The sequence below is a fragment of the Microcaecilia unicolor genome, chromosome 6 (assembly GCF_901765095.1).
Source record: "Microcaecilia unicolor chromosome 6, aMicUni1.1, whole genome shotgun sequence".
Classification (NCBI taxonomy): domain Eukaryota; kingdom Metazoa; phylum Chordata; class Amphibia; order Gymnophiona; family Siphonopidae; genus Microcaecilia; species Microcaecilia unicolor.
This window is the reverse complement of record NC_044036.1, coordinates 312,755,662-312,777,697: the sequence shown is the minus strand read 5'-3', so window position 1 is coordinate 312,777,697 and position 22,036 is coordinate 312,755,662. Positions and strand designations below refer to the sequence as shown.

General features: G+C 42.2%; 1 protein-coding gene across 3 annotated transcripts in view; it reads left to right on the top strand.

The window, feature by feature from the left end:
• MGAT5B (alpha-1,6-mannosylglycoprotein 6-beta-N-acetylglucosaminyltransferase B) overlaps positions 1 to 22,036 on the top strand; it is a 316,097-nt gene that overhangs the window by 212,262 nt on the left and 81,799 nt on the right. For all 3 annotated transcript variants that reach the window (XM_030208153.1, XM_030208154.1, XM_030208155.1), the window contains exons 9-11: positions 638 to 769; positions 9,169 to 9,302; positions 12,086 to 12,216. In XM_030208153.1, coding sequence (XP_030064013.1) covers positions 638 to 769; positions 9,169 to 9,302; positions 12,086 to 12,216 — 397 coding nt within the window. The remainder of the gene's footprint in view (positions 1 to 637; positions 770 to 9,168; positions 9,303 to 12,085; positions 12,217 to 22,036) is intronic.

Here is a 22,036-nt window from a genome sequence, read left to right as displayed (position 1 = left end):
ACTCCTGCGTAAAATGTAGGCACAGTGATCCTAAACAATTTAATTCCTTCTTGGACTCTAAAACAGCCCTGCTACCCGCTCCACAGTCAAGACAAATAACTACATCTACTCCGTGAAATAGTTAGGAACTCCTGGAACTCCCTCTCAGTCCTCAATCTCCTAAAGGAAAGAATTATTATTTAATTCTTAGTAATTGCCTACATAATGTGACATGCCTCCCAAGTAGTGGGCTATAGATGAATAACATAATAATGAGTTTGGAAATTCTTCATTTTACATTATAAAATTAGTAACCTTTTAGTTTATTATCTTTTTATTTGTTTTATCAATGTAAAATGGAAAAATCTATAGAATTATACTGTAATTTGTTTTCCCTTTGTTAATCATCTTTACCGATCAAGATGTATTCTTGAAATCATTGTAAAATTCTAAAAATTAAATTAAATTAAAAAAAATGAAAAATAAAATGTAGGACAGATTTGGGAAGCCTATCCTTAGAGCTAAGGAGCTCCTTTACAGTATTTAGCTGGGCCTGCTCATAGCCAGGAGATGTACCAAGGGAATTATGCTTTTGTGTCTAAGAGACCACTTCCTTGTTTATTCACATGGTTGTACCCACTGTCTTCCAATGTTCCAGTTCTTTAGGAGTGCCTCCAGGAAGAGGAAACTGCCCACTGACTGAACCTTTGTCCTTTGACCTTATCTACACGGATTACCATGGGATGCAGCAAATGAAGCAGCATATGGGGCTGTCCTTTAAAAAGTACAGGTGAGAGGAAAGAAAATATTTTCCATACTTTGTTTTGCAATCCCTGTCTTTCTGACTGGGAAGCTCCTGAAAGGTAATATTTCATAGCCTTAGGATTCACAACAAGTCTCCTGCTTTTGTGGGTCATCTCCTGCACTCCCACCAAGAAGCCGGGATCTCCCAGTGAGTGGCCTCCCCATCCAGCGGTAGCAGAAAATGCCTTCATAAAGCACCATCTCACGGCAATAGGAGATGATGTTTTACGCTACAAAAGACGTTAGTCAAAGTTTGCTTGTGTATTCATATTGACAGCACATTATATAAGACGCCTGTCAAGACCCCTGATGAAGGCGTTTTAGCCGAAACACGGACCGTGTTGGGTCCCAATAAAGGTTTCTTTTGGAGCATCTTACCTTGATGTGGTGACTGATCACTTGATACTGGGTCCTTTCCACCCAATTTCTGTTTGTGTTCCGTTTTTGTGGAAAGTGTGAACCCCACTTGGTTGTCTGTTTTATGAAGGTGACCACTCCTTTTGCCACTGGCCATGAATCATCTGTGCTGGGGCAGAGCAATGGGCGGAGTTGTGGACGAAGCTGGGGGCAGAGTGGGGTGGGCTGGGGGTGGGCCCTAAATCTCCCACTGTGTGGGTCAGACCCCTTGGCAGCTCTGCCACAATTCAGGTCTTAGTCCTAACTGGGTCTGAGGAGGAATCTTTACAGAATAGGGAATAATTCTATGAAGTGGGAACTAACATTTAAATGGGTGTAAATGTTTAGAATAAATCCAGGCTTAAATACCCACGCCTAAGTTAGTCACAGATCGGGTGTATTCTATAATAGTGTGCACAGTTTGTTTGAAAGGCCCACAACCTGCCCCTTCCACATCCATGACCATGCCCCATTTTCAACTGTGCGCATTAGAATTTACACACACTGCGTTATAGAATACGCCTAGAAAGTTGGGCGAGTAAATTCTAATTAAAGCCAATTAGTGCCATTAATTGGTTAAGTACCAATTATCGGTGCTGATTGGCTTGTTAATTAAATTGCGCACGCAATTTGGCCATGCAGCCAAATTAGTGTGCACAACTTAAGGCGCCATATATAGAATTTGGGGGCAAGCTTACAGAATACTATAAGTTACTTACCTAGCTCCAGCGTTTAGGACCAAGCACTTACACCAACTCCATGGCTGATATGAGTGCTCATTCCTAAATTCTAGGTGTTACTGAAGTATTTTATACAAGAAGGTAGGTTCTCACTTCTTACTTCCCTTTATAGAATAAGCAACACATAGGTACCATCTGCATTTTTGTAGGTGCGCTAAAAAAATAATTCTGCGTGCACCCAAAACACGCATCTACACTAGGAGTCACTCCGCATTAAGGCCTTATCATTTTAGATGTGTAGTGCAATCTATTTCACTTCCATATCTGGATCACTGCAATTCTCTTTTTTGTGGAATAACTGATAAACTACACAAAAGATTGCAATTGTTGTAAAATACAGTAGTGAGGCATTAGGAAAGTATGAGAGAGACATTCCTTTATTGGTAAATTTGCACTGGCTTGCTGTTACGTCAAGGATTACATTTAAAATTGCCTGTAGGGTTTATAAATCAGTATATGAATTGATGCATTGTTTAAATGTTCTGAGCTCGTTTATTTCTGCTCAGGCAATATAGTCCTATAAACTGAATTATCTATCGGTTAAGAATGTTTGTCGCAAGCAAATGTTAACCTCTACTTTTGCTTATCAAGGAGCAAAAATATGGAACCAGCTTCCTCTTTGGCTAAAACAAATAGATTCTTATTATTTGTTTAGGATAGCTTAAAAAAACATTTTGTTTTAAGCTGTTAATTAATGTACTGAATGTGGAGTTAAGTGTACATGTCCTTGTATTGAGGATCTCTTAAATTGTAATCCGCATAGAATCCATATGGAAATTTGCAGAATATAAGAACCAATATAGTATAGTATAATATAGTACAGGGGCTGGACAACCTCCAAACTCCATGGCGAGTAATCAGCGTGGCTTTGCAAGAACATTTGTATGGATACTGCTTCTGTTGTATGCAAATATATCCCAATGCACGTTCATTAGAATTTAGCTCACACCTTTTCATTGGCAGCTGAGTGTGAGTTACATTCAGGTACTGTAGATACCCCCTTCAGTTTTAACCTCGGCAGCTTTCCTGAAAACCTAGGTGTCTATTCGTTCTGCAGATTGCCTATCCCTGGTTTACTATCTATTATGATTCTAGTTCTGGAATATTATCTCTAAAGATGATAGATGTACTCTCTCAGACCCTGGTGCTCAGGAATCCCCACATTGACCCACATAAAGTGAATCCATGTCAGCAGTAAGTCTCTTTTTTTTCTTTCATGGCATTCCTTTCCATTTTTGCAATTCTTCACATTGTAGGTTTCACTGTTGAGAGAGATGACAGAACAGTTCTTATTGCCTTTGTTGTAGATGCTTTGCTTGGTGACTTAGCATCTCCCCTTCCCCTGCATAAGTACACCAGATAAAACTGGGCAAAATATCTCCTGGAGAGAAATAACTCTTGGAAAATCATTGGTAATGCTGTTAGATAGAGTGTAAAGTAGGAAAATGTATCTGGTTTTGAGGGCAGAGGGCCAGCTGACTCAGGTCTTCATGTTCTCTCTGGGTAAGTAATTATTCAAGTTTATTTTTTTTTTCATCTCCTGCCATGCTGCAGATTTATTGAGTTCCTCTCCTTTCCAGCGTCATTCATTTTATATTACTTCAGTTCGATTCATCTTCTTTTGTTATTGCCCCTATCCCTCAGAGATCTGAGAAGTCTAGTCTATTTGGTTTAGTAGAACTACAAGTGTCAGAAAGCTCTGGGAGAGTGAAGGTGATGGGCGATACATTCTACTGTTGAATACCTTTCTCGTTTTTCTCCTCTTAGGATTATCCTTGCCAATAATGGATATAATTTCGTAACAGGGCACGTATGTGAAATGTCCAAAAAGGTGCCCGTTTTATAAAGGCAGCATAGACACTCATGGACCTCTATAAAAATAGGCTTGGACAATGACCTCTGGCACAAACGTTTTTTCAATCACCAACCAAAAGCGGTGTTGGAATCAGTAAGATAGCCACAAATGTGTATTATATAATAAATGTTTGTGCTTCCACTACATGAGATTTTGCAGCACTGCTTTATGGTTGATGATTGGATTGCTTTACGGTTGCTTTGCCTCTCTTATTATTAAACAATTTTTTTTCAAACATCTTTATTGACATTTTGACAGAAAAGAAAACAATACAAATAAATAAATAACCAAAGAACGTACAGAGGAACAGTGCTGCATACCAATTACTGAAAGCTATCTCTATGACTCAATCAAGGATGTTTATGCCTGTACCACAGCCCAGATACCTTCATATTGTTTAGTATAGCCCCTCTGTTCTGATGCAGCTACTTCATATCTACGTGCTAGTCTTACTGGGTTCCGTCATTTGGTCATGGAAAACATAGAAATGTCCTTCCGATGGCTCAAAATTACTTTGATAGCTAGACATAATAACGCATCAGAAAATCTGGATTGGTGCTTTCCTAAGGTTATAGAAGTTGACAGTGATTACCAAATGATAGTTTTGAATGTTGGAGTAAGGTGTACTATACCATGTAAAACGAGTTTATCTTGTTGGGCAGACTGGATGGACTGTACTTGTCTTTATCTGCCGTCATTTACTATGTTACAATGTAATAGAACTACCCCCTATATGCATCTGATGGTTGTATCTTATCATAGTCTAAAGTGGGAAACATTGTGATAACATCATGGTACATCTAAATACCTATATAGTATCCATTATTACATGTCTAACAATAACTAGAGTTACAGCCATCACTGGGGTCAGTAGATGTCAGAGATACATGGGCACAGGGCAAAAACTGGGGAGAGGGCTCCAAAGCCCACCTGTGGACTTTGTCTCCTTCAGTTTGAGATAATCATGTGGCCCCTAGGCAATTGTCCTAGTTGCCAGCCCCGTCTGTGGGCAATGAAAAATGCAGATTGAGTGGCAGAAAGGGAAGATTGGCATAAATTTGGGGGGGGGGGGGTCAAATGATACATTGTTGTGAGGACTGATAATTGTATCTTTCACCTACACCAGTTCTATCCTGGTGCACATGTAGAAGCCCGTTGATAAATAATTGATAAACTTTGGAAACCAAATGTCCCAGGGCTACCATTTTAAGACATATATTTTCTGACTCCTATTCTGCTTCTACAGAGCCACATCAGTAATTTATTATTTAAACAGTGTAGCAGTTGAAAGCCCTGGAAGACAAACTACTGAGGGAGATTGAATTCCTGCAGGAGCTCCTGGGTGGACATTTCTATTATCCTTCAAGAGTTGCCCATTAGTCCAAATGCCTTTATCCTGCAAGGGTTTGCAAGAGACTGTCTTTTTGTTAATCTTAAGTAAGCTAGAGTGCCAGACGAACATCCTCCGTGACACCACTGCTCCTTCACCTAATTGCAGCTGAAGATAGTTAAAAGGTCTTATAGTAGAAGCCAAAATTTACGGAAAGAAACAAAACACATAAAGTCCACACTTACTGATCACTAATGCATCATACATTCATACCTCTGAACTCCCATTCCCGTATTATCACATCACTCATACCTTTACTCACAGAAAGATATATACCATACGCCTTCATGCCTTTTTACCGCCCTCTAAGCTCCCATTGTCTCCTTCCAAAGTTGCAATGCCTATGTTCCATTATTACATTCCTTAACGACACCTCAATTGTTTTGCTTAACCCTGCACAATGTAATCCATAACTATCTGTAACAAATTGTATTTCCAACATTCAACTCGTATTGTAAGCCACACTGAACCCGCAAAAAGGTGGGAAAATGTGGGATACAAATGCAATAAATAAAGTCAAACGGGTCCCTTTATCCCCTATTTTCTTCAATTGATGTTTAGGTTCTCTGGGTCCCATATCAAAATCTTTGCAAATATCCTACTAATACTATGCTAATGACATCCTATTGATCTTCCTTTTAATGACAACTCTACAAGCTCTACAAGCATCAGCACATATATATATGGTATAATATCGTGATGTTGAATAAGAGTGGCAAGAGGGGCTATAAAATCATTAAAAAGCATAAGGACCAAGATCTGTGGCTCTGCCTCTCTGATTCAATCTCTCAGATCTCTCTCAGACTTGAATACCAATGAAGACGGAAGCTAATCTTCATTTCTTCCATTGCATGTCCAGTGTGGAGCATCCTCAGATCTGTGCCAAAAATCCTCACTAAGGAGGTATTTTACTAAGGTGTGCTAGCGTTTTTAGCTCATGAAAGTGGCCTAGTGGTTAGAGTGGTGGACTTTGGTAGTGGGGAACTGGGTTTGATTCCCACTGCAGGCACAGGCAGCTGGGCAAGTCACTTAACCCAAAAACAAACAAAAAAAAGCGAAAACAAAAAAGGGGTGGGGAAAATAGGCTCTATTCAAACAATGGGGCAGACATATAAATTAGTTAAAACAATGATTTTTATTGTGAATAGGTGACTCAACACAGCCGTGTTTCGGCACCGTAGCGCCTTCCTCAGGAGTCTTCCGGAAGTGTTTCAATCTTTGGGGTGATTGGCACACTGGGGAAAAAACACTAAGGGATACTAAGGGAGACGTCAGACTCACAGAAACAGAAGCCTGCGTGGCTGCAAGGGCAGGCTTCTACATGGAATGTTGCTAGTGGAGGAGTCGCCTAGTGGTTAGTGTGGTGGACTTTGGTCCTGGGGAACTGGGTTCGATTCCCACTGCAGGCACAGGCAGCTCCTTGTGACTCTGGACAAGTCACTTAACCCTCCATTGCCCCAGGTACAAATAAGTACCTATATACAATATGTAACCCGCATTGAGCCTGCCATGAGTGGGAAAGCGCGGGGTACAAATGTAATAAAAATAAAAAATAAAATAAAATAAAATCAGCTGGTGCTGAGATGCCCATAGGAATATATTGGACATCTCAGCATTTAGCGCCAGCTGGTTTCTAGTGCAAGCAAAAAACGCGAGCGTACCTTAGTAAAAGATCCCCTAAAGAAGCTAATGAGGTCAAAGAATGTTATAAAGGATATACAGTTATGAAGTAAATGGGGGGGGGGGGGGGCAAAGGTTCTCTCTCTCAGAATGAGTAATTTGTCTGATGTCATCTGCAAATAAAAAGGACTAAGGGAGCTCCCCCATGATAGCAGCTAGATGGGAAACTCCCACATTGTCGAAAAAGCTTTGCCAGTCTTCACCAGAGTTCTTGGAAATACTATGGATGACTTCTCCTATCTGTGTGGCTGACTAGTCCTGTCTGTCCTAGGCAGTGCAATTTTTCTAGCAAAAAAAGGTGCCGGTACTCAAATGCCAGGCCACCCTTCAGAGGAGGGGTGATCACTGAGGGACTCACCCCACAATAGCCAGGCCCCCTGCAACCAGTCACAGAATCTATGACATAGTAACATAGTAACATAGTAGATAACAGCAGAAAAAGACCTGCGCGGTCCATCCAGTCTGCCCAACAAGAAAAACTCACATGTGCTACTTTTTGTGTATACCTTACCTTGATTTGTACCTGTCCTTTTCCGGGCACAGACCGTATAAGTCTGCCCAGCACTATCCCCGCCTCCCAACCACCAGCCCCGCCTCCCACCACCGGTTCTGGCACAGACCGTATAAGTCTGCCCAGCACTATCCCCGCCTCCAAACCACCAGTCCCGCCTCCTACCATCTGCTCTGGCACAGACCGTATAAGTCTGCCGAGCACCATCTCCGTCTCCCGCCACCGGCTTTGCCACCCAATCTCGTCTAAGCTCCTTAGGATCCATTCCTTCTGAGCAGAATTCCTTTATGTTTATCCCATGCATGTTTGAATTCCGTTACCGTTTTCGTTTCCACCACCTTCTGCGGGAGGGCATTCCAAGCATCCACTACTCTCTCCGTGAAAAAGTACTTCCTGACATTTTTCTTGAGTCTGCCTCCCTTCAATCTCATTTCATGTCCTCTCGTTCTACTGCCTTCACATCTCCGGAAAAGGTTCGTTTGCAGATTAATACCTTTCAAATATTTGCACGTCTGTATCATATCACCCCTGTTTCTCCTTTCCTCCAGAGTGTACATGTTCAGGTCCGCAAGTCTCTCCTCATACGTCTTGTTAACGCAAATCCCATACCATTCTCGTAACTTTTCTTTGCACTGCTTCAATTCTTTTTACATCCTTAACAAGATACGGCCTCCAGAATTGAACACAATACTCCAGGTGGGGCCTCACCAACGACTTATACAGGGGCAGAATTGGTGTGTTGAGCCTGAGCTCTTTCATTAAAACTTGTGGTCCATGGGTCAATTTTAACAGACACTGGAAAAGGTGCCGGTACTCAGTACCCCCGACTACCCCCTCAAAAAAAGCCCTGGTCCTAGGAGAACCATATAGGAACAGACTGGCCACTAGAAATAATCCGAGAAAGTTGATGTTGACAGAAAACAGATTATAACCACTGAGAGGTCAAATTTAGAAGTATATTTGAAAGTGAAAATATATTTGGTCACATAGAAGAATAATATGATAGGTCTCAGTTCCTTGGGACACAAATGTGCCATTCGTATGAATAAACACAAGAATGCTCAGACTCTGAGCCTCAGAGTGAAATGTAATTATTTTAGAGAAATTATAGGACACATGCTGGAATCCAAAATACTGAACTTTGTGGTTTGTAGAATATTAGTTTCTTGAAACTCTCTAGCCAGTAGTAAGAACATTGCAAATCCTTCTCTGGAATTAGTTCTATTAGTCTCATTATATTCTAACTATTGTTTGCAAAATGTGAATTTTGAAGGATATGAAGTATGACCTTTATCCCCAAGGGTTTTTTTTTTGTCTATCATGGTTTGATCGGAGAAAATATTTCTTCACTCAACATATAATTAAACTCTGGAATTCATTGCCAGAGAATGTAGCTAAAGCAGTTAGCTTGGCAGGGTTTAAAAAAGGTTTGGATAGCTTCCTAAAAGAAAAGTCCATAAACCATTATTAAGATGGACTTGGGGGAAAATCCACTGCTTAGTTCTAAGATAAGCAGCATAAAATGTATTGTACTATTTTGGGATCTTGCCAGGTACTTGTAACCTGGATTGGCCACTGTTGGAAACAGGATGCTGGGCTTGATGAACCTTCGGTCTGTCCCAGTATGGCAATACTTATGTATTTATGATGTCTCACTGGTATATGTACATCAGAGGTATTGATTCACTTAAACTTTTCAAAAAGGGTGAAATTACCCATTGCTTTTGAAAGCTTAAGTGGGTCAGTACCTCTGATGAAAACTAAAACGTTAGATTGATGGGAGGAATATTTATGTTTATGAACACTGGTATAGGTGCCATGTTCGTGTTGTGGACACTTTTGGGACAGAGCCTGCCTACAACCACGAGGAATATGCTACGCTGCATGGATATCGTACCAACTGGGGATACTGGAATTTGAACCCCCAACAGTTCATGACTATGTTCCGTAAGTTCCATATTACTTACTATTAAAACTAAATTGATTGCCTATTATTTGGCAAATCCAGTTTAAAATTTTGGTTTTACTTTTAAAGTTTTGCATAATGATGCACCATTAAATATTAAAAGTGACATCTCAAACACAGGTGCGCCAAGATTTACAAGATAAGAAATGCCGATGAGCTTGAGGGAAAATTCACTCAGTGAAACAATACACAATAAAATATTTGCCATTGACGAAGCAGTGACAATAGCTCTAAGTCTGGTACAGACTCCTGAGGCAGACCATGCAGCCGAAACATGATTTGAGTTGAGTCTTTTGTGCCAACTATTAAAGCTTTTATATCACAGCACTTGATTTGGGACTTTTTTTTTGCCTTTGCTATCTTCGCTTTTATTGTTTTGGTGCGAAGGTTTGTTCTTTATTTATTTTATTTTTATTACATTTGTACCCCGCACTTTCCCACTCATGGCAGGCTCAATGCGGCTTACATGGGGCAATGGAGGGTTAAGTGACTTGCCCAGAGTCACAAGGAGCTGCCTGTGCCTGAAGTGGGAATCGAACTCAGTTCCTCAGGACCAAAGTCCACCACCCTAACCACTAGGCCACTCCTCCACGCCACTTTTATTTATCCAGCACCATTAAATATTGCAAAATAAATACAAATATTTCATCCTTCTAGACCAGTTGCATGTATGTTGTGTTCCTTGTGGATGGATAGTAAAAATATGCAGTTGTGGCTGGGAAGGGAGAGAGGGGCCCTATGTGCTAGGTGCCCACAGACTTGTGATCCATCCCTGGTACAAGGGACTTTAAGCAGGAGTGTCTTTGGGACAAGACTGCTATATGAGAAATCAAGCACATTCACTAAAAGTCCCTTGATTTCTCATATAGCAGTCTTGTCCCAAAGACACTCCTGCTTAATGAGCCTGGTAATTTTATTAGCATACATACTTTTACTATTCCATTCCCACTGTTTTAGCTAATGATGTTTTAAGCTTACCTGAAAATTGTAAAACTGAAGCATTTTCTGAAGGCCTTTCAGACCCAGACTGAAAGTTTTATTTCAGGATGACATTTCTTTTGAAAGGTGAGCTGATGGATGATTGAGTAGGACCCCCAGTTCCTTACTGCCAGTAGGCAAAGAAAAACAAAACAAACTAAAGACTGTTCCTGTTAAAAGGCTTGGAGGGGCATAATCGAAAGGGGCGCCCAAGTTTTCCTGAGGACGTCCTCACAGGACGTCCCGGCGAAGGGGCGGAGAAACCCATATTATCGAAACAAGATGGGCGTCCATCTTTCGTTTCGATAATACAGTCGGGGATGCCCAAATCTTGACATTTAGGTCGTCCCTAGAGATGGTCGTCCTTTCTGATTTTCGTCGATAATGGAAACTAAGGACGCCCATCTCAGAAACGACCAAATGCAAGCCCTTTGGTTGTGGGAGGAGCCAGCATTCCTAGTGTACTGGTTCCCCTGACATGCCAGGACCCCAACTGGGCACCCTAGGGGGCACTGCAGTGGACGTCATAAATTGCTCCCAGGTGCATAGCTTGCTTACCTTGTGTGCTGAGTCCCCCAAACCCCCCAAAACCCGCTACCCACAACTGTGCACCACTACCATAGCCCTAAGGGGTGAAGGGGGGCACCTAGATGAGGGTACAGTGGGTTTCTGGTGGGTTTTGAAGGGTTCACATTTACTACCACAAGTGCACCCACTAAAACTACTCCAGGGACCTGCATACTGCTGCCATGGAGCTGGGTATGATATTTGAGGCTGACAAAAAATATTTAAACAAATTATTTTGAGGGTGGGAGTGGGTTAGTGACCACTGGGGGAGTAAGAGGAGGTCATCCCCGACTCCCTCCGGTGGTCATCTGGTCAGTTCAGGCACCTTTTTGTGGCTTGGTTGTAAGAAAAAAAGGACCAGGTAAAGTCGTCCAAGTGTTCATCAGGGACGCCCTTTTTTTCCATTATGGGTCAAGGACACCCATGTGTTAGGCATGCCCAAGTCCCGCCTTCACTACGCCTCCGACACGCCCCTGAGAACTTTGGTCATCTCCGTGACGGAAAGCAGTTGGGGACGCCCAAAATCGGCTTTCCATTATACCGATTTGGGCGACCCTGTGAGAAGGACGCCCATCTTGCAATTTGTGTAGAAAGATGGGCGTCCTTCTCTTTTGAAAATAATAACCTGTTGATATTCTAAACATAAAAAGGTTAATGGGGCCTAATAGGGCAAAGTATGTTGATGGTTATGAAGGAGAGAAGTTAATAACAAGACCCTAATATAGATACAGTTCAGATACAATGAAAGATTCTTCCATACATTTCTGCCTGGTGTTCTTCATCTATTGTATAGCTAATGTCTTGCTGTTCTAGCAGCAGGCCTTCATGAAGCCCTGCTGTTTCAGTGATGAGTCCTTCACAGATCTTTTTTCTGCACTTCAGTCCCAACCTAATGTTTCAACATCTGCTTTCCTACTGGGACCTTTTAGGACTTTCCAAAAGCCATCCTGACTTTCATCATTCCCTAGTTCCTTTACTGATATTCCAGAGTTCATCCAAAGTATCTCAACTCTAAGTTACCTGCTCTTCTACCTCATGATATAACATGGACTATTACTGTCATTTGTGACAAATTGGAGCATTTCATGCAGTCACGACCATCAAATTCATTTATGTTGTGACCTAAACCAGATCTGCTCCCTATTCCTCTTCCCAGACAAGTGGAGGAAGGCAAGCTCTGTAGCGCACTTAAGACAACTCATTTTTGTTTGTGTTGCAGCCCATACACCAGACAATTCTTTCGTGGGCTTTGTGTCCGAGGAGCTGAACATGACGGAAAAGCAATCTGTTATGATGAACAAAGTGAGCAATATGGCAGTGGTATACGGAAAGGACGCCAGCATGTGGAAGGTATAAACACAGAGCAATATCCTAAGATATTTCAGCACGTTCGCTGAAGAAGATTAAGTCCCAGCAAAAGGTTAACTGAAATCACTTTTCACATCTCATTGGAAAACTACCTTGTCTGTCCTTGTGAAGCGGTTAGATAAAGCAATCTATTGCTGCTGTCTATTATTGTTAAGTTAAATCATTCCTGGCTACGTTTGCATTCATTCTATCTTTTCTCTTTCTCCTATGCTCTGCTAATGGAACCCTCCAGTTACAGGTATGGTATTGAGGCTTGGATCTGAAGGGCGAGGGTGTGGGGTGGTGTGTTCTTTCTAGAATAATAAGATAACAGTGAAGACTTTTCGGGTTGTACTTGGAATGCACTACCTGGTCAACTTCACCACGGTGGTAACATCTCACAGTTTAAAAAACTCTTGAAGACACAACTTTTGTGACAGCTTTTTGCATATGGACTTGATTGTAATTAGCTGTTGGAACAGTGATGTGATGATATTAGTAGCAGAGTTGTATGTATTGTCTGTCTTTGTTTACTTATATGTTGTTTAAATTTGTTTTTATTATGTATGTTTTTATGGAAGCCACCTAGGTCATAGGTGGTATATACATTTTTAAAATAAATAAATAAATTGGGTTCCAAAGCAACTTACACATCTAGATGACATGTGAATTGTCCATCAAAATTGTTCTCCCTCAGTACCACTAAAACATGGCAAATGTCCCAGAACTATTTTAGGGGTCCTTTTACTAAGGTGCGCTGAAAATGGCCTGCGATAGTGTAGACATGTGTTGCGGTCGCGCGCAGAATTATTTTTTAGTGCACCTACAAAAAATGGCTTTTTAAAATTTTTGCCGAAAACGGATGTGCTGCAAAATGAAAATTGCCGCGTGTCCATTTTGGGTCTGAGACCCTTATCGCAAGCCATTGACCTAGTGGTAAGGTCTCACACAGAAACCGGGTGGTAATGGTCTATGTGCATCAAATTCCACTTGATGTGCGCAGCTGCCACGTGTCAGAAAATAAAAAATATTTTTTTGGACGTGCATAGCAGATGCGCACCAATATTGAAACTACTGCAAGGACCACACAGTAACCGGGCAGTAACTCCAATTTGGTGCATGTTGGGTGCGCATAGGTACCTACATGGCTTAGTAAAAGGGCCCCTCAGCCACTTTAAGAGGAGACAGTCATGGCATCATGATTCAGTTGGGAGGAGCAGAGGGAAACAGCACATAGATATTGCATTTACATTATCTTCTATGAAAAAGGTACCCAGTCAAAAACAGGTGCATATGACTGTGGGGAGTTGGTATTCGTCACATGTTTCAAAGTGAAAGTATGTATATGCTTTTGCTTTGAAAACTGGTGCAAAATCTACAGATAAAAGTGCAAGCAACAAGCCATTTCTGTATATAAGACCAGCCTTCTATAACTGGGCACCTCCAATCAGGTACCCAGAGAGTGTGCAGTGGGAGCCTATTCTATAAAGGAAAGGAGGCACATACTTTTCTGGAGCATAGCCAGTTATTTACACACCTGATATTTAGGTGCTCACGCTAACGCCCGCTATAGTTGTGGTGGAAATGCAAACTCCTAAGTTCGGCAGGTATTATTATTTTATTTGTTGCATTTGTATCCCACATTATCCCACCTTTTTGCAGGCTCAATGTGGCTTACAATACATCATGAATAGTGAGAATACATGAGAAAGTATACATTTAGTATAACAGAAGGATTTTGGGTAACATGAATGGTAGAACATGATAGTACATTAGCAAGCAATCATAGTAAGAAATATTTAAGAATTGTATACGAATTATATGCATTTAGTAATAGTGAAAAAACATGAGAGTGGTTTAGCAGTCAGATATTGTAAGGGCAGTTCTGGGTATGTGTACAGGAGTTCATATTTGTTGATCCTTGTTGTATGCCTTGTTGAAGAGATGGGTCTTCAATAGACTTCGGAAGTTGGCTTGTTCATAGATCGTTTTTAGGTTTCGCGGCAACGCATTCCAGAATTGTGTACTCCGGTAGGAAAAGGTTGACGCATGCGTTAGTTTGTATTTGAGACCTTTACAATTTGGGAAGTGAAGATTAAGGAATGTACGGGATGATTTTTTAGCATTCCTGGGTGGTAAGTCTATCAGGTCTGACATGTAGGCTGGTGCCTCTCCGTGAATAATTTTGTGAACTAGGGTGCATGTTTTGATCGTGATATGTTCTTTGAGTGGGAGCCAGTGCAGTTTTTCTCGTAGGGGTTTAGCGCTTTCGTATTTTGTTTTACCGACACGTAACTTGTAGTAGTTTGTAAATTGCACATGTTATTAATATTATTATTATTGCTACAGTCTTATAACCCGCAAAACACCACAAAGTTCACTGCGGGTAACAACAGACAAAAACTGAACAAACACCAGGAATTACAACGTTTAAACCAGTTTATACAATAATTTCAAAAAACAAACTCAGTTACCACAAATTAATGAAATTTCTTTTAAAAAGAAATGTCTTAATGACTTTCCTAAACTGAAGATAACCACAAATTCTTAAGCGAAAAGAAGGAAGAGAATTCCAAAACCGTGCAGCCTGATACGAAAAAGTGGCTTGAAAAATCTGAGTAAAACGTCTGAGTAAAGATTTCGCACCAAAACATAGGGCCAAAATGGGTGTCTTCCTACCCAATTAACCTAGGCACTCTGTTATAAAATTACCTTTCAGTAGGATTAAGTTTTATTGGCCACCCTGCAAAGGATCTTGGTTCACACATCGGTATTATTTCTGCTTTCCAGTTTTCACTATCTAAATCGCCCAATATTGCCATTCGCAAGCAATGACACAAATTTATATGAACCCCCACTTGGTAAATCCACAATGAAAGAGAAGCGTTTGAGAAAACATTGACACGTTTCATTCATACTCAGCTGGTGTTGTGCAGAGAACTGCCAGCAGCCTTTATGTTTTGACAGATAATTCCAGATCGATGGTGATGTATTCTCCTTTCTCTTTTTGTGACTGGTTTCTTTGTCTAGCCGCCAGTGGGGTGCCTTGGTTCCTCGTGGTGCACATGTGATTATGCTGAAAATTCAGACTTCCCTATGAAAGGAACTCATGCGGTTTGGTTTATATGAGCAGTTCCAGTTACTGAGATTAGTGCTAATGTTTAAGTCTATAGGACGTTCTAAAGGCGATAGGATGCCGCTTTTAACCTTTTGAACGTTTCTGCCTCGTCTTTCTCTGTATTAGTTAGCACTCAAAGAATATCTAGCTTAAAACTGATTTTAACATCTTTGGGATAAAAAAAAAAGTTTGGTTTTCTATGGCCTCCTTTGGATGTGGTTTGTTGGGGTGAGAGGGAATATTTTGATCTTGTACCTAGGCATTATTGATAAAAGTATTTGGTAAATATGTACACGATTCAAAGGGGGAAAGGGATAACGTATATTTGACCAATTTGGAGGCAGTGTAATGAAATAATTCCCCCATGTATCTGGTCTTAAAAGGGCCCCTGTATTAGGAAACTCCATATTCACAGTTTCCTATACCTAGATGAGGGGCCCTGTAAAACAGGAGACCACCGTACCACTCTGCAGGGATGCACACCATTAATACAAGATAGGATACAGCTGATATGATATGATATGATATGATATAGCATGGGAGCCCCTACTACCACCTCAATGGGCTTCTCTCCCCCCCCCCCCCCCCCCCCCGAAACGGCTAAGAGTTGCATTGAGGCACAACCCAGAGAGTGAAGGAGAATTTTCAAGGAAGGTTGACTAGTGTCTCGACTGACATAATAGGAGCAGGGAGACTTATACACTACTACTACTACTTAACATTTCTAGAGCGCTACTAGGGTTACGCAGCGCTGTACAGTTTAACAAGGAAGGACAGTCCCTGCTCACTTGGGTCAAAGACTTTAATAGGATGTGTTAAAAATATTTTTAGCATTATTAGGGTTGATGAAAAATCTAGTAGCTTAATACTTGCTGGCAGAGTCTTCTACTGATTACTTGGTAGGGACAGTGAAGGGATATCATAATCTTCTTGCTTAATAGGGTCATTTACCTCTCCTAAGCAGAGAGGATACACTGGTCCAATTATCTGATCCAACAAAACCTGTGGTTTTATGAGTATCTCATTCAAAAAGCTAGGTCCTATTTGAAGAAATATAAAAGGAAAGCTTATCATTTTTATTGGCATTTTTAGGGCTCTTTTTTTCATTTTACTGGTTTTTTTTTCTAAACCATTTTAAGGGTAATTTTCAAAGCCAGTGTAAGGGTAGGGTTAAGATGAGGAAAGAAATGCATGCATGGTGAAATAGCCCAATATATTTTGCACTTGTAGGAAAGTGGGCCCAAAAGTGCTCACAGCTTGTGGAAAACATTATGTTAAATCCTCAGGGTCATTCCCTTTGAAAATTGGCTTAGTGGATATGCGCACTCCTTGCAGAATTGCAAAAGTGCTCCCGGAAGAATAACAGACATTCACCAGCCAGCAGCATGAGGGAACAAGAGTAACCCTTCCTCCCTAGTCAACAACACTGGGGCTGGCTGTCCTTCGACCTCTCAGTCCTTCTTTCAGTGACCTGATCCAGATCAAGCCCTATGCAAGGTTGACTTTTTTTCTTTCTCTCTCTCTCTCTCTCTCTCTCTCTCTGTTTTCCTGTTTCATTCTGGCTCATAGCACCAACTCTCTCCTAATACAAAGTGAAGCCCGTTCCATTGGGCCGCTTATGTGTGGGACAAATGGTCCTCTGTAGTGGAGCTGCCTCTTTGTTTCAACTTACTAATGTGGGCTACCATTAAGACAGGTTAAGTTGTGCTATTTTAGCACAGGATTCCATTTTATGCATTGAAAACTTGTGGTAAAATCACCCATCGTAATAGTAACCCACATTGTTAACTCCTCTTGTTAGTTACTAATAACTCAGGTTAACAGTAAAATAACATGCAACCCATATTGATAACTCCTTCCCCCACCCACACACACGTGGAGGGGCATAATTGAACGGCGCCGGCCATCTACATGGGTGGCCATCTATATGGCCAGCACCGCAAACAGTGGTCCCGAACCGTATTATCAAAAAAGATGGCCGGCCATCTTTCATTTCGATAATACGGTTGGGGCCGGCCAAATCTAAGAGATGGCCGGGTTTAAGATGGCCGGCTTTGGTTTTCGCCATTAATGGAAACTGAGGCCGGCCATCTCAAACCCAGCAAAATCCAAGGCATTTGGTCATGGGAGGGGCCAGCATTTGTAGTGCATTGGTCCCCCTCACATGCCAGGACACCAACCGGGCACCCTAGGGGGCACTGCAGTGGACTTCAAAAATTGCTCCCAGGTGCATACCTCCCTTATCTTGGGCGCTGACCCCCCAAATCCCCCCCAAAACCCACTACCCACAACCTTACACCACTACCATAGCCCTTAGGGGTGAAGGGGGGCACCTACATGTGGGTACAATGGGTTTGGGGGGGGGGGTTGGAGGGCTCAACACTTACTACCACAAGTGTAACAGGTAGGGGGGGATGGGCCTGGGTCCGCCTGCCTGAAGTGCAGTGCATCCACTAAAACTGCTCCAGGGACCTGCATACTGCTGTCATGGAGCTGGGTATTACATTTGAGGCTGGCATAGAGGCTGGGAAAAAATGTTTTTTATTTTTATTTTTTGGGTGGGAGGGGGTTGGTGACTACTGGGGGAGTAAGGGGAGGTCATCCCCGATTCCCTCCGGTGGTCATCTGGTCAGTTAGGGCACCTTTTCGAGGCTTGGTCGTGAAAAAAAAGGGACCAAGTAAAGTCAGCCAAATGCTCGTCAGGGCCGGCTTTCTTTTTTCCATTATCGGGCGAAGTCGGCCATTTCTTAAGCACGCCCCCGTCCCACCTTCTGTACCCTGCCGACACGCCCTCTTGAAGTTTGGCCGGCTCCGCGATGGTTTGCAGTTGAGGCCGGCCAAAATCGGCTTTCGATTATGCCGATTTCACCAGACTTGAGAGATGGCCGGCCATCTTCCGATTTGTGTCGGAAGATGGCCGGCTTCTTTCGAAAATAAGCTGGTTAGTGAACTTCCTATTTAGAGCACATGGTCTAGTTTTCCAGGGCATCAGGCTACCTTTTCCTCTGATTATGGGAAATTTCTTTTTCCGTCCTATGATCATACAAAATCTTGTTCGGACTATTTAACTCTTTGGTGTGCTCTGCCAGTTGGTGTCACAGGTGGAGGAGCCTAATTGTTAGTGCCGTGGCCTGCAAACCAGGGGAATTGGTATATCAAATCCCAATCCCTTTCCCTAAAACTTTATCACATTTCCTGTCCTCTAGCTCAGTGGCTGCTGACTGTCCTGTGTTAATAATTTGCAATGATTTCACATAAAAGCATTTGACCATTCCATTATTTCCTGAGTATCCTTCACCTAGAGAGATATCCTCCCTACAGGGAATGCCTGCAAGCTCCTTGTGGTGCATTATCGATCCCTTGGACTATTAAGGATCCATTTAATCACTGTGATTTAGTTGAAGTCTTTAGCAGAGCTTTTCTAGTACTTACAGAAGAACAGTTGCCAGACCACAAGTGCTGGTCCTTGACTCCATCCCCACCCCAGGCACTGTACATTAATTTAGATAGATAGAACATTCTTCTCTAATAACTTATCATCGGTGCACCTGCTTGTACTCACCCGCACTTACACCAGCTTTAGACCTGCTGTAACTGAAGGCACATATATATTTTTTTAATTTTATTTGTTACATTTGTATCCTACATTTTCCCACCTTTTGCAGGCTCAATGTGGCTTACATATAACCGTTAATGGCGTTAGCTGATTACGGTCTGAACAAATACATAGTATGAATGAATACAAAGTGATATTGTGGTATAATGAGGTATATGTACGGTAGGAAACAGTAGGGGGGAACTTAGAGAGGGAAAGGGGGAAGAAGAGTCAGGTAATGTATGTTACGGTCTTTGGTTGTATTGTGTCGCAAGTGACCGGTATTTTTATGTTGGGTCGGTGGGGTATGCTCTTCTGAACAGGTCTGTCTTTAGTGCTTTCCGAAAATTTACGTGGTCGAGCGTAGTTTTTACTGCTTTTGGCAATGCTTTCCATAGTTGTGCACTTAGGTAGGAAAAGCTGGTTGCATATGTGAATTTGTATTTGAGTCCTTTGCTGCTTGGGTAGTGGAGGCTTAGATATGATCGTGCAGATTTTGTGGTGTTTCTGGTTGGCAGGTCAATAAGGTCTGTCATGTATCCCGATGCCTCGCCGTAAATAATTTTATGAACAGTCGTGCAGATTTTGAAAGTGATGCATTCTTTGATTGGTAGCCAGTGCAATTTTTCTCTGAGTGGTTTGGCACTGTCAAAACGTGTTTTTCCAAATATAAGCCTGGCTCCTGTGTTTTGGGCGGTCTGAAGTTTCTTTATGATTTGAACCTTGCATCCCGCATAGATTCCATTACAGTAATCTGCGTGGCTTAATACCATGGTCTGTACCAGGTTACGAAATATTTCCCTTGGGAAGAATGGTTTTACGCGTTTGAGTTTCCACATTGAGAAAAACATTTTCTTTATGGTGGATTTCGCTTGGGTCTCTAGTGATAGATTACGGTCGATTGTTACTCCAAGAATTTTCAGGCTGTCTGAGACAGGGAGGTTGTATCCTGGGGTGTTAATGTTTGTGGGTTTGTATGTATTGTATTGGGATGAGATGATGAGACAATCCAGCTTATAATCGAAAGACAAAAACGCCTATATTGCGACCTAAATCGGGAGATAGGCGTTTATCTCCCAAAAACGAATAACGCGGTATAATCGAAAGCCGAACTTGGACGTTTTCAACTGCACTCCATCGCGGAAGCGTACAAAGTTGACGGGGGTGTGTCGGAGGCGTGGTGAAGGCGGGACTGGGGCTTGGTTATCACCTGAACAGAGATGGGCGCCTTTCGCCGATAATGGAAAAAAAGTATGCGTTTGTAGCTGGAATTTAGGGCACTTTTCCTGGACACTGTTTTTTCACGAATAAGGCCCCAAAAAGTGCCCTAAATGACCAGATTACCACCAGAGGAAATCGGGGATGACCTCCCCTGACTCCCCCAGTGGTCACTAACCCCCTCCCACCACAAAAAATGATGTTTCACAGCTTATTTTCACCCTCAAATGTCATACCCACCTCCCTGGCAGCAGTATGCAGGTCCCTGGAGCAGTTGTTAGGGGGTGCAGTGGACTTCAGGCAGGTGGACTCAGGCCTATCCCCCCCCTACCTGTTACAATTGTGCTGCTTAATGCTTAGTCGTCCAACCCCCCCAAACCCACTGTACCCCCATGTAGATGCCCCCCTTCACCCCTTAGGGCTATAGTAATGGTGTAGACTTGTGGGCAGTGGGTTTTGAGGGGGATTTGGAGGGCTCAACACACAAGGGAAAGGTGCTATGCACCTGGGAGCTCTTTTACCTTTTTTTTTTTTTTTGTAAAAGTGCCCCCTAGGGTGCCCGGTTGGTGTCCTGGCATCTGAGGGGGACCAGTGCACTACGACTCCTGGCCCCTCCCACGAACAAATGCCTTGGATTTATTCGTTTTTGAGCTGGGCGCTTTCATTTTCCATTATCACTGAAAAACAAAAACGCCCAGCTCACAAATTGTCGAATAAAACATGGACGTTTATTTTTTTCGAAAATACGGTTTGGTCCGCCCCTTCACGGACCCGTTCTCGGAGATAAACGCCCATGGAGATAGACATTTTCATTCAATTATGCCCCTCCACGTGTTTTTTCTGTATTGAGCTTAGTTTGATTTCGTTGGTGATTTCCGCCAGATCATGCTTGTATGGGATGTATAATGTATCGTCATCAGCGTAGATAAATGGGTTGAGGCCTTGGGTGGATAGGGTCTTGGCTAGTGGAGTCATCATGAGGTTGAAAAGGATCGGTGATAGTGGTGATCCTTGCGGTACTCCGCTGCCTGGTTTCCACGGTGACGATATGTTTGTTTTTTATTTCACTTGATATGTTCTTGTGGTTAAAAAGCCCTTAATCCAATTCAGAGTGCCACCACAGATTCCGAAGTATTCTAGTAGTCTTAGCAGTATGTTATATCACAAAAAGGAGGAAAACAAAAATATTCCACATGAAGTCAACAGACAAACCAAAGCAAAAGTGGAAGTCACCAAAAAAAAAAAAAAAGTGTTCAAAATAGTAAATAACATCAATAGACCAATGATGACTCCATTGCATTTGTTTATTTACAGTTGGTTAAACCTCAATGTAAGTGAAGAAATCAGACCAACACGGGCCATGTTTCGGCATGCAAGCCTCCTTCAGGGGTCCTCTAAAACTTGCAAAGATGGATAGTTGAAGGTTTAAACCAAAAGGAGGATGGCTTTATAACCTAGTAGTCTACAGAAACACTGTGATGCACTCATCCAGTGCTACTCCATATAAATAAACTGACAATATTCTGTTAGTACATGCATAACCAGGGTTATTTTTGAGGGGGTACTTGGGGGTACTGAGTACCGGCACATTTTTCATTGTCTGCTAAAATTGACCCATGGGTTGCAAGTTTTAATGAAAGAGCTCAGGCTCTGTACACCAATTCTTCCTTGTCATAGATTCTGTGACTGGTTGCAGGGGCCCTGGCTATGGTGGGGTGGGTCCTTCAGTGATCACCCCACCCCTGAAGGGTGGCCTAGCATTTGAATACCTGAACCTTTTTTGCTAGATAAAATGCACTGTGCATAACTGTCAGTCCCTCTTGTGTCCTTCCTATGCTGCACCCATGGGAATGCCCCCATGCATTTACACTCCATGCCACGTATGTGTGCCT